General features: G+C 44.4%; 1 protein-coding gene across 7 annotated transcripts in view; it reads left to right on the forward strand.

Moving 5' to 3' along the window:
* Positions 1-14,604, forward strand: part of LOC126355940 (proton-coupled amino acid transporter-like protein CG1139) — a 238,361-nt gene extending 223,757 nt beyond the window's left edge. For all 7 annotated transcript variants that reach the window (XM_050006519.1, XM_050006516.1, XM_050006518.1 and 4 more), the window contains 3 exons: positions 1,268-1,446; positions 3,074-3,243; positions 13,063-14,604. In XM_050006519.1, coding sequence (XP_049862476.1) covers positions 1,268-1,446; positions 3,074-3,243; positions 13,063-13,292 — 579 coding nt within the window. In that variant the 3' untranslated portion in view covers positions 13,293-14,604. The remainder of the gene's footprint in view (positions 1-1,267; positions 1,447-3,073; positions 3,244-13,062) is intronic.
* Positions 14,605-14,868: the final 264 nt, after the last annotated feature.

Raw genomic sequence — 14,868 nt, forward strand, 5'->3', positions numbered from 1 at the left:
CCTCAGACTTCAATTCCAGTTATAAAGAAAGCAGGTCCTGACTGATTGTGAACATTAACGAACTATCAGTTTAATAAGTGATGGTTGCAAAATACTAACAATAATTATGTATAGAAGAAAGGGAAAGCTGGTAGAAGCCGACCTCAGGAAAGATCAGACTGGATTCAGGAGAAATGTAGGAACACACAGGGTAATACTGACCATACGACTTCTCTTAGAGGATAGGTTAGAATTTGTAGACGTACAGAAAGATTTTTGACAATGCTGGCAGCAATATTCTCTTTGAAATACTGGAGGTATGAAGGGTAAAATACAGGGATCAAAAGACTATTTACAACTTTTATAGAAACCAGAGAGCAGTTATAATAGTCAAAGGTCATGAAAGAGAAGAGGTGGTTAAGAAGGGAGTGAGACTAGGTTGTAGCCTATTCCCGATGTTGTTCAATCTATACACTGAGCAAGGAGTAAAGGAAAGAAAGAAAAATTTGGAGTATGGATTAAATTTCAGGAGAAGAGTTTAAAAGCTGAAGGTTTGACAATATCATTGTAATTCTGTCAGAGACAGCGAAGGACTTGGAAGTGCAATTGAATGCAATGGACACTGTCTTGAAAGGAGGATGTAAGATTAACATTGCTTAGTACGCTCTGTCATGTGAAAGCAGTAGCTGTTGGTGAACTAACGGTACATTCAACTTTACTTACATTTTATTGTTGTATTCACAACGCTATCGATGTTGCGGTCATCTCCCTGCCGTGTTTTGCTAAGGCAAGTGCTCGGCCTGTTAGAGTTTGCACGGGCTCACGTTATACAGCCCAGTGTGCGTGGGCTTAAGTAAACTTGTTTATTCCATGAATAGAAACAAGATTTTTCAAATGGTGGGAACTGGAAATGAAACGTAAGTAGTCTCGTTTATTGACATCCAAACAAGTGACCCTACCATTCTGGAAAATATCTTTCTGTGGTTTGCACATCTGCATATCTTCAAAGTGGCCACTGCAATATCTGTGTGGGTAAAGGGCTGTACAGCAACACCTTGACAAGAAGAAATGAGAGAGTAGGATAGGTGATTAATTCTGTTGAGTATCGCGAACTGGAGGCCCACTTCAGTGGTTATGGAATCTACTTAGCATCTGGGCAGCAGCCTCATCCTTTAACAATCTAATTAGACCATGGTTTGCAGATTGTGTTTCAGTTGGCTTCTCGGTGCACGCAGACACTTCAAAGCCAAGGGTTTCTATGCTGACGGTTTGGCCTACAACTGTGCAGGTACTGCCAGTGGAGAACAGCATGAGGAACCCGACGCATTTCCTGGGCTGTCCAGGAGTTCTCAACATCGCCATGGGCATCGTCATCGGCCTCTACGCCGTCATCGGCTTCTTTGGATACCTGAAATACGGAGACAAGACTGAGGGCAGCATTACACTAAATTTGCCATCAAATGAACCGTAAGGAGCCATATCTATTTTCTCATCTTTAGTTGTCCCTCTGTATTTCCCTTCACCACATAATTTATTTGTCTTTATAGGCACTGTCATTTGCCTTCTATCTTTCAGTTCTCATTTTTATCCCACGGACAGATATTTTCTCCTCTTTAATAGAGTAATGTTAGTGTAGACTTGTACTCTTACCTTCTATTTCTTGCATGTTATTACAGATTGATATATATACATATACATGTGGTTGAACTGTGAGTACAAGGAGCGATCAGAGAGTTTCTGTCAAAAGCCCATACGATACGATAAAGGTTCGGTATGTCAATCAGGCAAAGTCGCCGTGGCATTGGAGCAACCACCTCACAGACCAACCAGTTTTGAGATACAAGTCTGGTAAAACAAGGTGTGCTGCTGCGAGAAGAAGTCCGTAACCGCGTTCTGCACGCCCTCCTCTGGCGGCAATCGTCGACCCTCTTGAGTTGGCATAACTTTTGCGTTACGACATTTTATGGTAATGTGCGTTATAAGGAAGCAGCAGCTCCTTGTCGCATCATTCCGCAACCGCGGTTTTCGGCACATATCTTGCCCCATGCACGTTCTTCATGCTCCGATTTAGATCTACTGGTGTTTGTCCTTCGACAGCCAAGAAGAGGGATAACAACACATTGATCCTGTTTGGACGCATTTTGTAATAACGTCGCCATAGTCCACGTTTCCACATTTGCCGCGTGCACGTCGGAAAGACGAAATCCGCATTAAGCCATTGGTTACAGGTCGGTGCTTATATACCCTTATAGGAGTCCCGCTACGTCTCATGTACGCTACAGTAACGCTCTCAGACGGAAACTTTCCGAGCGCCCTTACATCACGAGTCTATAATTAAATCTATGTTCTTAAAAGCGAAAAAGGGAACGGCTCTATAGCATTAATTTATGGGAATTTCGGTATGCGAGTTTCGCAGTTTTGTCAGAGTCGTTATCACCGGTCATTTGTTTATTTCTTTGACATGCGGTTCTGCATCGTTAGCTCGTGATGGTACGTGGATAGAAAGAGGAATCCGACATGCCCAATGAGAATATTACTGTTTCATCGAGTTTGAAAATTTTATATGGCATGTCGTCGTGTACGGTAACGAACGTACAACAACCCGGCTATTTCGGCGTCGTGGAAAAAAAACTGTTTCTGATTACTGGAAGACGGAAAGATTGAAGAGCAGACATGGTTAAAGAATGAGGAGAAAAGGAAGAAAGGAGCAAGTGGAAGGGGGAAAGTATAACAGCGGGGAGTATTTGATGAAATTGAGGGGAAGGGAAAAGACTGAAGGGCGAAGAGGGAAAGGTGAAGAGAGGAGAGGAGGAATTGGGTTCCAGCAAAACGTAAATTCAACAGATGACACTCATAATCTCTTGCAAAAAAATCAGTTTGTTTAGGCTGCACCGAGAGGAACTCAATTCGGTTTCCTGAAACTTTTTCAGCTGCTGAAAAATAGTCCGGCTAAAGGTGACGTCACATACCGCCTCTAGCAGTACTTCATCACAAAAATTTGTAGAAAAGCTTCCACAGCAGGACGTGAAGTCGCGGAAAACAATGGCGCACGTGTGTGATGTATGTGTAATGCTGGTGCTGCGTGTGCGTGCAGGCTGGCGCAAGCCGTCAAAGTGCTGATCGCCGTGGCCACCATCTTCTCGTACGGGCTGCAGTTCTACGTGCCAACCGAGATCGTTATGAGGCGGATGAAGCCGCGTCTGCCGCACGCCTGGGCCAATCCCGCCGAGTTCGGCTACCGCTTCCTCACGGTCATGCTCACAGGTGAGTCTACAATAGCATGGACGGCGTACGGTCATCAGTCAGACACCGTCCTCCAATTATTTCTATAGTGAACTTTGCTTGTCCGATAAATATGTGTTGGTTACTCCTGTTTTGAGTAAGCTTCCTAAAATACTTCCACCATTGCCGTGTAGTTAGTATTGGACGCCGCAGAACATGTTCCACCAACCTCTTAATGCTTCATAATATTCTTTCGCCTCCCTGTAGACCTGTCTGCTGCATTTTCCCCGACCAGAGAAATTTGAAAACTTCAGTTTTAATCAGTTTCGTGTTCCAAAAATTAAGACAAACAAACGACGTCTCTGAAATAAATCCAAGGACGACAAGTTTAATTGGTTGCCTTAACCGGCTCGGCCTTCCTGGGACGCTTCCCATCCGAACTAAACTCGCACCCTGCCGTACGCAAGTAGCATCTCTGTGCTTTCTCCTGCTGGTAGCTCACCCTGATTCCCAAAGGAATTCGGACGTAATGTGCATCGCTCTGAAACAACTGTAAGAGCCGTCGCGGCCATAAACATGAAGATATGCACACGTGTGTCCGGCAGAGCAGACACCACCCTTACATACGTATACATATCTTCATACGACCGCTCTTACAGGTTTTTCAGAACGAATGCACGTTGGGTACGATCTCCTTTGGGAATCGAGTGGGCTGCCAGCAGTAGAGGAATGGGCAGGGAAGCTACTTACGGACGACAGGACGGGCATTTGGGTCGGACGGAAAGCGTGCCAAAATAGCTGATACGGTCAAGGAGGCTGCCCACATTAAGCGGGTAATCTGGGCTCGAGACTCGATTCGGTTCAAAATGTCACCTGTTGTCTTTTGATTTATTCTAAAGCCCAAATATGGCGCTAATGTCGATGGTTTCTCTTAATTCAAGCAATTAACAGCCAATGTTTCATATAGTGGTGTCTATTTTGGCGGACATGCCCGACACAACAGACGCCGTGCATATACAGGGCGTTTCAAAATAAATGCACGGGTTCTAAGCTCTGAAGTATTTATTACATTCATCTTATAAATAATACATCAAATGAAAGAGCAGCCAAAGCAGTTTTTCTTAAAAGTGTTCACTTAGGTGCAACGTCAAGTCATCACCGAAGACAACACGATCCAGTAAGTCTTCATCGTCATGCAGCATCCTTTAGTTTGCAAAGTTGACATACCAACCGTACGCTCTGGGCTGTTTACAGATTTTATAAACTGCAGACGATAAGACGTAGTTGTAAGAGTCTCCTTAAAGGTCTCCACAGAGACATTACTGGAAATGCTAACTAACGACTAGCCATCTGAGCTAATTTCTTGGTGCAACGCGTGGAAACCCCTCACTCATTCAATACGGTCTTCAGCCACTGGTCATTCTTGGTCGTTCCACTCTATTCCCTTTGCGTAAAGGTATACAAACAAAACTGTTTGAGTTGCTCTTTAATTTATGTATTATTTATACACCACTGGCCATTAAAATTGCTACACCAAGAAGAAATGCAGATGATAAACGGGTATTCATTGGACAAATATATTACACTAAACTGAAATGTGATTACATTCTCACGCAATTTGGGTGTATAGATCTTGAGAAATAAGTACCCAGAACAACCACCTTTGGCCGTAATAACGGCCTTGATTCGTCTGGGTATTGAGTCAAACAGAGCTTGGATGGAGTGTAGAGGTACAGCTGCCCATGCAGCTTCAACACGATACCACAGTTCATCAAGAATAGTGACTGGCGTATTGTGACGAGCCAGTTGCTCGGCCACCATTGACAAGACGTTTTCAGTTGGTGAGAGATCTGCAGAATGTGCTGGCCAGGGCAGCATTCGAACATTTTTCTGTATCCAGAAAGACCCGTACAGGACCGGCAACATGCAGTCTTGCATTATCCTGCTGAAATGTAGGGTTTTCCAGGGATCGAATGAAGGGTAGAGCCACATCTGAAATGTAGCGTCCACTGTTCAAAGTGCCGTCAACGTGAACAAGAGGTGATAGAGACGTGTAACCAATGGCACCCCATACAATCATGTCAGTATGGCGATGACGAATACACGCTTCCAATGCGCGTTCACCGCGATGTCGCCAAACACTGGTGAGACCATCATGGTGCTGTAAGCAGAACCTGGATTCATACGAAAAAATTACGTTTTGCCATTCGTGAACCAAGGTTCGTCGTTGAGTACACCATCGCAGGCGCTCCTGTCTGTGATGCAGCGTCAAGGGAAATCGCAACCATAGCCTCCGAGCTGATAGTCCATGCCGCTGCAGACGTCGTCGAACTGTTCGTGCAGGTGGTTGTTGTCTTGCAAACGTCCCCATCTGTTGACTCAGGGTTCGAGACGTGGCTGCACGATCCGTTACAGCCATGCGAATAAGAAGCCTGCAATCTCGACTGCTAGTGATACGAGGCCGTTGCGATCCAGCACGGCGTTCCGTATTACTCTCCTGAACGCACCGATTCCATATTCTGCTAACAGTCATTGGATCTCGACCAACGCGAGCAGCAATGTCGCGATACGATAAACCGCTACAATCCGACCTTTATCAAAGGTCCTCCTTACACGAGGAACCACAACAACGTTTCACTAGGCAACGCCGATCAACTGCTGTTTGTGTATGAGAAATCGGCTGGAAACATTCATCATGTCAGCACGTTGTAGGTGTCGCCTCCGGAGCCAACCGTGTGTGAATGCTCTGAGAAGCTTATCATATGCATATAACTGCATCTTCTTGCTGTCGGTTAAATTTCGCGTCTGTAGCACGTCATCTTCGTGGTGTAGCAATTTTAATGGCCAGTAGTGTATTTGTAACGTGTGCTCAATAAATGCTACAAAGCCTTAAAACCCTTATATTCATTTTGAAACACACTTCGTCTTGAGCCCAATGTTTTATCACAACATCTTTTTTTAATACGTCACCCATTTGTCTACTTCTTATGTAACTGTCATTCTTCAATAGTATATGAATTTGCTTCTTACAAGTAGTTAACCTTATCTCTTTCGTAATGTTATAGACTCCGTTTCGATTGTTTACATAAGCCCCTTCCCAGCCGTATTTCCTTTAGTTTTGAGTTTTATTACCCCAAGCCTAGAGAGAAGTAGACTGTCAATTTTTCAAGTACTCTCTGGTTTTCCATTATCAATAGTGCCTGTTCCTCTGGAAATTTTACTAATGGTGTGAACTCATGATGGCTTATGGTGTACATTGTTTGAGCTTCAGTGACCTATGGGAGAGGGAGAATTGCATTTATGTGGGAACGACGTTATACTTGTAAAATAGTGTGATTAAAAAGACACCGACTGATTGTATAATTAGGGGTTAGTGAAAAATCATTTGTTTATCACACTGACGGGATTAACGAGAAGTTCTGTGGTAAAAAACAGTAAGAAAACTTTTGTTACATACCCTCACGTTTTCGGACAAACACTGGTGAAACTTATATATCATTATCATCATTCGTGAGATCTCAATGACCAGTCGTCGGTGTGGTCAAGCATTTTACAAACAAAGCACACAGCAAAAGACCACCAATGTTATTTATGTCATCCAGACACGTTAAAAGGTCCTCATTCTGTTATCTACACGCGAACTGTCACATCCATCACTGAAGTGCATGTTGCATGATAGTGGTTTTGGCACGTGTTGCGCCTGTGTTGCTCAATACCAGAAGATGAAGCCTTCCAAAGTTTTTCCGCTCACGTGTTTGACATTATGTAACAAACGACTGAGCTTCACAAAGTAGCCATAATATCATCATCATCTGGACATTTGTGATGTGATGTTCACTTGACGATAAGTGATGAAATCTCTCGAAACAGTGCGGATAATGCAAATAATTTAGGAGTTTGACCGAAAATTTAGTTATTGCCAGTCAAACGTTTCAGTGCATTATATACCCGAACACATCAGTGCCATTCCAACTTTTTAGTGCCTTATATACCTCAACACATTAGGCATTTCTGTAATAACCATTTGAATGAAATTTCCGCTATTTGACTGCAAGTTACTATTGGATTATTTCACACAGTCATGATTTAGGCTCTATAGTCATTCTTATATGCAAGTTGAAATGTCACAAAATGTCCTATCTGACTAATATTTTGTGTCATTTCAACTTGCACTTTAGAATGGCTAAATAATCGAAATCATGACTGTTTGAAATAAATTAGTAGTAGTTTGTAGTTGAATGGCGGAAACATCTTTCGAAAAGTTCTATATGTCTGTGGTCCCACACGAAGAAAGAGTCTGTTTGTAATAAGATTTCGCTTGTGGAACATCAGTTTGAGAATGAAGTTTCTCAAGTACCTTAACGCTGCCAACGGCAGCTTACATAAAAACAATATTTAACAAATAGTAGCCTAAGCAGGAATCGAGGAAAGATAACTACTTGACTAATCTACAGGAAACAAATATACACTGTTATAGTTACAGTATTTACTGGTCATCAGACGTTGATACAACTTGCTTTGCCAGTTAGTTTTCTTGGGGCAGCTACCATAAACGTAAGAAATTTCTGAAATGGCAACATTTCCACCGTTGACTATAACTGTTGTTTATTTTTCGCTATTGGCGCGACGTAGTATGTAGCTACGGTCCAGTCCAGGCAGCTGCTGCCCCAGTGACAGTGTCCCATTAGCTGAAATTGACCAATAGCGGAGAATAAAGAATAATTACGGTGAACGACGGATATGTTGTCATTTGTTAAATCGTTGAATCTGAGCACCTGGGGGAAAATGTTACGTCGTCAACGAAATAATCCAAGTAGAAGGAGCCGACACTGGAAGTTGCAGAGGTTCAGCGTCTTCCACACGACGCGAATCTGTGACAGGTGACTAAGTTCAGAATTTTCCACTGACCTAGCAGAGGTACCCGGTGATAATGTGTTCAGAGTCTGTTAACTGTCGCCGAGCACTACCGACAAAGACCCTTGGATCTAAGGCAGGTCGAGGGGACGTATTAGGCAGAGAAGAATGGAACGAAGAATTTTAATGGTAGTCCATCTGCAGTGGCGGGAACAAGACGCTGACGTAGAGGTGGCTGCCACCAAGAAAATAGCTTTCTGAGGTTTTACTGACCACATTTTCAAAGCGGATTTGGGCTCATCAGTCGGTCCTGTTAGGCACAATATTTCGATATGTGTTTCATTGTCTTCCTATTCACCGTCTTGCTCGTGGTGTTCCTTCCATGGTGAATCATTTATTTCGATTTGGATCATCGTTCCTGTGATTTTTGTTACTTTTGATTGACATTTGCGACATGAGGAACCTGGCTGGCAGTATTGTGAGGCAGGTCTATCTCTCCAGTGCAATGGAGGAGTGGTCTACAAACTTTTTCCTTTACATATTTCTCGTAACAGACGGTATATCCGTTATTTTAGCCCGCCCTTGGAGCTTAGACGCACTCATTCAGCGATTCCTAAGTTGGAATGTAATGATAGTTTCACAGGCGGTTCCTCAATCCACGCATCTAGCAGGACTGTCAGTTTATAAAGCTGGATTTTCATCTTTGGATATAACCATTCACAGGCAGTACTAGGCAGTGGAGGACACACAAAGCGTGTCAGGGAACCCAGAAAACACTGCAGTCGTTGTCGCAATGTGCATAAGAGACGATTCATTTGTCGTCTAGATGGACATCGTCTTTGGCTTTCTAGCCAAGGATGGAAGCATTTTCGAAACTACTACGTTTGTAAACTGTTCGCGTGCCGCAGTGGTTAAAGAATACTTTTCATGGCAGTTGATGCTATCGAATCAGTGCTGCACCACGGTCCATAGATGGGAGGGCTGAATGACGACAGCGGAGATGTTTACGAGGGAATGGATGTGCAACTACTGAGCGACTGACCACCCAAATAGGCCTACGAACAGCGTCTCGTCAACGAATGTTCAGCGAACGTTGCTGTGGATGGGCCTTTGCAGCAAGCTTCTGGTTCATCTACCCGTGCCGAGTGCTGTTCACTGGCGACGAAGGCTCGAATTTGCGCGCCAGTGCTGCAACTGGACGTGCACTGAATGGTGACGAGTGACCTTTTCAGATGAATCACGTTTTATGCTTCATCGGTCAGATGAGCGTCGGCGTGTACAGCCTGAAACGTCTGAAAGCAAATAGCCTGCAACAGTTATGGTCTGAGGAATGGTTTCGCGGTATTCACTGGCAGATCTCGTAATTCTAGAACGCAGAATTGTTCAACAAAAATATGCATTTATCCCTGTCTACATGAAATTTGGTTTTCCTCGACACGCTGCTATCAGTCGGCAGGATAATGAAATGCGTCACATAGATCGCTGTGTACATGTGTGTTGGCCACCAGTCTCCCCGGGTTAAAATCCAATCGAGAATATATGGGACCATGTCGACTGAGACCTTCGCGCCTTGGATCCTGCATCAAGCTCAGGTGGCGACCGCGCTGGAGTCGCCATAGCCTCACGTCCCTGTCGGTACCTCCCAAAACCTGATTGAGTCTGTTAATGCAATTGTCGCAGCAGTCCGCAATGCAAAGGATAGTTATTCAAATTTTTGACAGTTGGCCACATTAATGAGAAGGGGTAGTTTATAAGTTAACTACTTTCTTTCTCTTGCGTTAGTTGTGATAATTAATGATTTATCCGGGTAGATACCTAAGTATTTTCTCATAGCTGACCAGTGGATATCTTGGCCAAGTATTTCCAGTGCTCTAATTCTGAGTCCTCTCCTTTCTCTAATAAGGACTGAGACTCTTTCTATAAGGTTTTAGCTTTATTTTGTTGTCTTCTGGTCATATTTCGACGAAGTCTATTTGGCATTCTGCTCTATTAAAAAACTATTCGATGTTACGTCATAAGGAACACAGTGTCATTTGCGGATGAAATGCACAGACCGTGCTATAGCGGCCGCAGGTCGTTAAAGTAAAGGGTGAAAAGGATGAACGAAATCACAGGTTTTTGAGGCACATATTTTTGGAAATTTGTGGCAAGTTGTATGGGACCAAACTACTGAGGTCGTTGGTCCCTAGGCTAACACACTACTTACTTTAACTTAAACTAACTTACGCTAACGACAACACAAACACCCATGCCCGAGGGAGGACTCGAATCTCCGACGGAGGTAGCCGCCCGAACCATGGCAAGACGTCCAGACCGCACGGCTACCCCGTGTGGCAAGCCACACATTCTTGCGGTGTTTTGGCAGTAGATTTCTGGCCATCTACGAAGATGCTGAAATTCCTGTGTCACAGGAGACTTACGCTGGATCTGAAGGTATTGTAATTTTCAAGTTTAGCTGGCGGCCGACTCGCATGACCCTGGCCAATGTGTAATAACTACTGGCGCTTGTGACGAAGCACCTGAACCCACGCTGTTCACAGTTCTGCCATCAAATGTCTTCTTCCATCGATGGTAAAGGCACACTCTAAAATAAAATAATGACGGATTACGAAGGAATTTTCCGCATGGGACGGGTATCAGTAGATGCGATGTACACGCACAGACAAAAAAAATCGTTACAATTTCAGATAATTAGGATGATTTATTCAAAAGAAATATCTTCATAAATTGAACAACCCAATGACGCGTTCGTCCACCTCTGGCCCTTATGCATCTTATTCGTCTTGGAATTGACTGATAGAGATGAAGGATGTCGTTCTGATGGATTTCGTACCAAATACCATTTAGAGCGTTAGATCGTCACACTGCACAGCTGGATGGAAGGCCGTCTCCATAGTGCTTCAAACGTTCCCAGTTGCAGAGAGATCCGGTGAGATTTCGGCCATGATAGGGTCTGGAAAGTACGAAGAAAGCAGTAGAAACTCTTTTCGTGTGCAGGCGGACGTTGTCTTGTGGAAATATATGGCCATGATGGCTGGCACGGAGGGCAACGAAACGGGACGTGAATATCGTCGGCGTACTCTGTGCTGTAAGTGTGCCACGGATGACAACCAAAGGAGTCACGCTATGAAAGGAAATGACACACAGTGCTGGCTTCGGGCTGCATGGCGGGCTACAGACACGTTGGTATCCCACTGCTGTCCGGCGCTTCCCCAGGCGTCGGATGTCAATACTAATCGAGTCAATGAGATTCCAGGCCGAAGACGCGTCTGGAGAGGCACCGGGCATTGGTGGTACACCAGCCTGACTGCCGGCCACCATACAGCCCTGGGAGGGAGAAGTGGTGATCTATGGCCACATTTCATTTCAGAGGTGGCCCCGTAGGTTATCATCCGCGTCAGCCTCAAATAGTTTCTATTGCGTGTCTTCGTCCATGTCAAACTCTACATTGACCAGTATGGTCGCCGACAACTCTCCACAACTGAGAACATTTGCCGGCTCTTCAGTCTGGAACCGCGTTACCGCTACGGTCACAGGTTCCAATCCTGCCTCGGTCATGGATGTGTGTGATGTCCTTAGGTTAATTAGGTTTAAGTAGTTCTACGTTCTACGGGACTGATGACCTCAGATGTTAAGTCGCATAGTGCTTAGAGCGATTTGAACCATTTTGAGAACATTTGGAGCATTATATACAGGATCGTCCAACCAGTTAGGAATGTTTGAGGGTCTAATGAGGCAACGGGACAGCATTTGGCACGATATCATTCAGGAAGACACCCCGAACTATCAGTGACAAGCCAAATAACTACTTGCACAATGGCAAGATGTGGACCAACGCGTTACCGACTTGCTCAATTTTGTAATAAATAAGTCATCATAATAAATCATCCAGTTATTTGTGGAAATGTAGTCATTTGTTTGCCTTATACATATACATCGCATCCACCGATTTCCATCCCATTCGGACATTTTCTCCTCTTGTTGTACTAGACTTCATCTACATCTACATGACTACTCTGCAATTCACATTTAAGTGCTTGGCAGAGTGTTCATCGAACCACAATCATACTATCTCTCTACCATTCCACTCCCGAACAGCGCGCGGGAAAAACGAACACCTAAACCTTTCTGTTCGAGCTCTGATTACTCTTATTTTATTTTGATGATCATTCCTACCTATGTAGGTTGGGCTCAACAAAGTATTTTCCCATTCGGAAGAGAAAGTTGGTGACCGAAATTTCGTAAATAGATCTCGCCGCGACGAAAAACATCTTTGCTTTAATGACTTCCATCCCAACTCGCGTATGATATCTGCCACACTCTGTCCCCCATTACGTGATAATTCAAAACGAGCTGCCCTTTTTTGCACCCTTTCTATGTCCTCCGTCAATCCCACCTGGTAAGGATCCCACACCACGCAGCAATATTCTAACAGAGGACGAACGAGTGTAGTGTAAGCTGTCACTTGTCACTTTAGTGGACTTGATGCATCTTCTAAGTGTCCTGCCAATGAAACGCAACCTTTGGCTCGCCTTCCCCACAATACCATCTGTGTGGTCTTTCCAACTGAAGTTGTTCGTAATTTTAACACCCAGTTAGTTGAATTGACAACCTTGAGAATTGTACTATTTATCGAGTAATCGGATTCCAACGGATTTCTTTTGGAACTCATGTGGATCACCTCACACTTTTCGTTATTTAGCGTCAACTGCCACATGCCACACCATACAGCAATCTTTTCTAAATCGCTTTGCAACTGATACTGGTCTTCGGATGACCTTACTAGACGGTAAATTACAGCATCATCTGCGAACAGTCTAAGAGAACTACTCAGATTGTCACCCAGGTCATTTATATAGATCAGGAACAGCAGTGGTCCCAGGGCGCTTCCCTGGGGAACACCTGATATCACTTCAGTTTTACTCCATGATTTGCCGTCTATTACTTAAGATGACCTCCGAGGGAGGAGCAGTGTGGTTTCGCTAACGGCAGCTGTTGCTGTGGCAGTGGCCGTGGCGGCGGCGGTGCCCGACCTGGGCCCCATCATCACGCTGGTGGGCGCCGTCTTCGCGTCGACGTTGGGGCTGCTGTGCCCGGCGGTGATCGACAGCGCCACCTTCTGGGAGACGGCGCGCTGGTGGCGCCACGCGCGCAACGCCTTCGTCTGCGTCTTCTCGCTGTTCGCGCTCGTCACTGGCGTCTACGCCAGCCTGCTCGACATCATCGCCACCTACTGAGGCGCCGCTGCTCAACACTTATCCTACCGCATCGCCCGGCGCGTCGACATTCGTGTCACGCCGAAAGCACCGTCCACGTTCGCAATTACGGACAATAAAAAGCTGTTCACTTCCTCGTGAAGGAGTCGGCTGAAGTTTTACCTGTTGCCAGTGAAAGCGACTGAGGCTCCAAGTGTCGTCTACAGCGAAAAAATCTGATGTATTGCGTCACTTCGCAGTTAACTGTGCTGTCCACCTTGCACAGGAGAACATGAGGAATCGGTAAAAGTGTGAATGAAAACTTTAAGAGAGCGCCGTAAGTACCTCTCCTCTTGGCAGAGTCTGCACTACTGGCTGCACTTCAAACGTTGTGAAGGTAACTCTAAATGATAATCCAACGAAAGTTAGCTGCAGACAGTCTAGTTGTGTGAAAGCTTTGCAGAGCACATATGTGCAGGTTCTATTACGCGCTACTGATTCCACTGCAAGCGAGCTGGAGCTGTCTTTTGAGAAAGTACAGAACGGAAATGGCAGCATTACTATGCACCAGCTTTGGGTATTTACCAATAAGAGTAGGAATTATTCTTACGTCTGCAATGAGAAAATAGAATTGTTACGTTGTCAAGAGATAGCAGAAACTGTGAGTGTAAAACTGTTTACTGAATGTAATTCTTTGGTAGCCTTCACCTCCTCCTCCAGAGGGGCTAACAGCATGAAGTGCCTGCCGAGCAAGAGAAAGGCGGAAACACTGATGCAGCAGAGCGTCAGGGAAAGTCAGATGAAAAGCCTTCCCGGTGCAACGCCTCTTTGCCCCATCTGACCACACTCTTCGTTCGCACATATTGTAACATACGTTACAGTCCAGAAGCGTCTGTCACAATTGAGATAGTCAGCGAAATGATTTCGTGCGAACTTGCAAAAATGTAATTTTATTCACAAATTTTGTTATTTGGCAATAGGTAAATTTTTTTTAATGTGCAGAAAGTCAGGGCGACACCAAGAACCGATAACGTAAGAGACATTCTTGTAACGCTGGAATCTGTCTAGCTGCTGCCAGAGCAGAGTAACAGATTAGTACCTGATATCGAGTTTTACACATCAATAATTTGAATGCGTCGACCGTGATATCTTTAACGCTGTGTGTAAAACAATGAAAAATATGGGACTACCACGAAACTGTTTCTGGACGTTTGAAAAACGGATCATAACTAACTGACTCGTCGGTAATGCCGAAAGAGCTTTGTACAGTATTAACTATAAAACTATTTTTGTACCTGTGATAATATTTTATAGTTAAATTCACAATCCTAATAAAATTTTGTTGTTTATGCAATACTTGTTTCTTAAGCAAAATCCCTGAAGTTGTAGAGTGCTTTCCTCTGACGTAAGAAAGAAACATTTGACCATATAGCTCAAGAAATACTTGCATGACGTCGCAGTCTGAGGACCAAATCTAACATGGCAAACTGACTGAGTGTTAAAACGTAGTGCAAAAAGTACGACTTCGATCGAAGCCAAATAAATATTAAAACATTAATTACTGCAATTACTGCACCAACAGCCACAAAGAACATGGAAAAACCATAACCAAACCCAT

Source organism: Schistocerca gregaria, chromosome 3 (genome assembly GCF_023897955.1).
Source record: "Schistocerca gregaria isolate iqSchGreg1 chromosome 3, iqSchGreg1.2, whole genome shotgun sequence".
Lineage (NCBI taxonomy): Eukaryota > Metazoa > Arthropoda > Insecta > Orthoptera > Acrididae > Schistocerca > Schistocerca gregaria.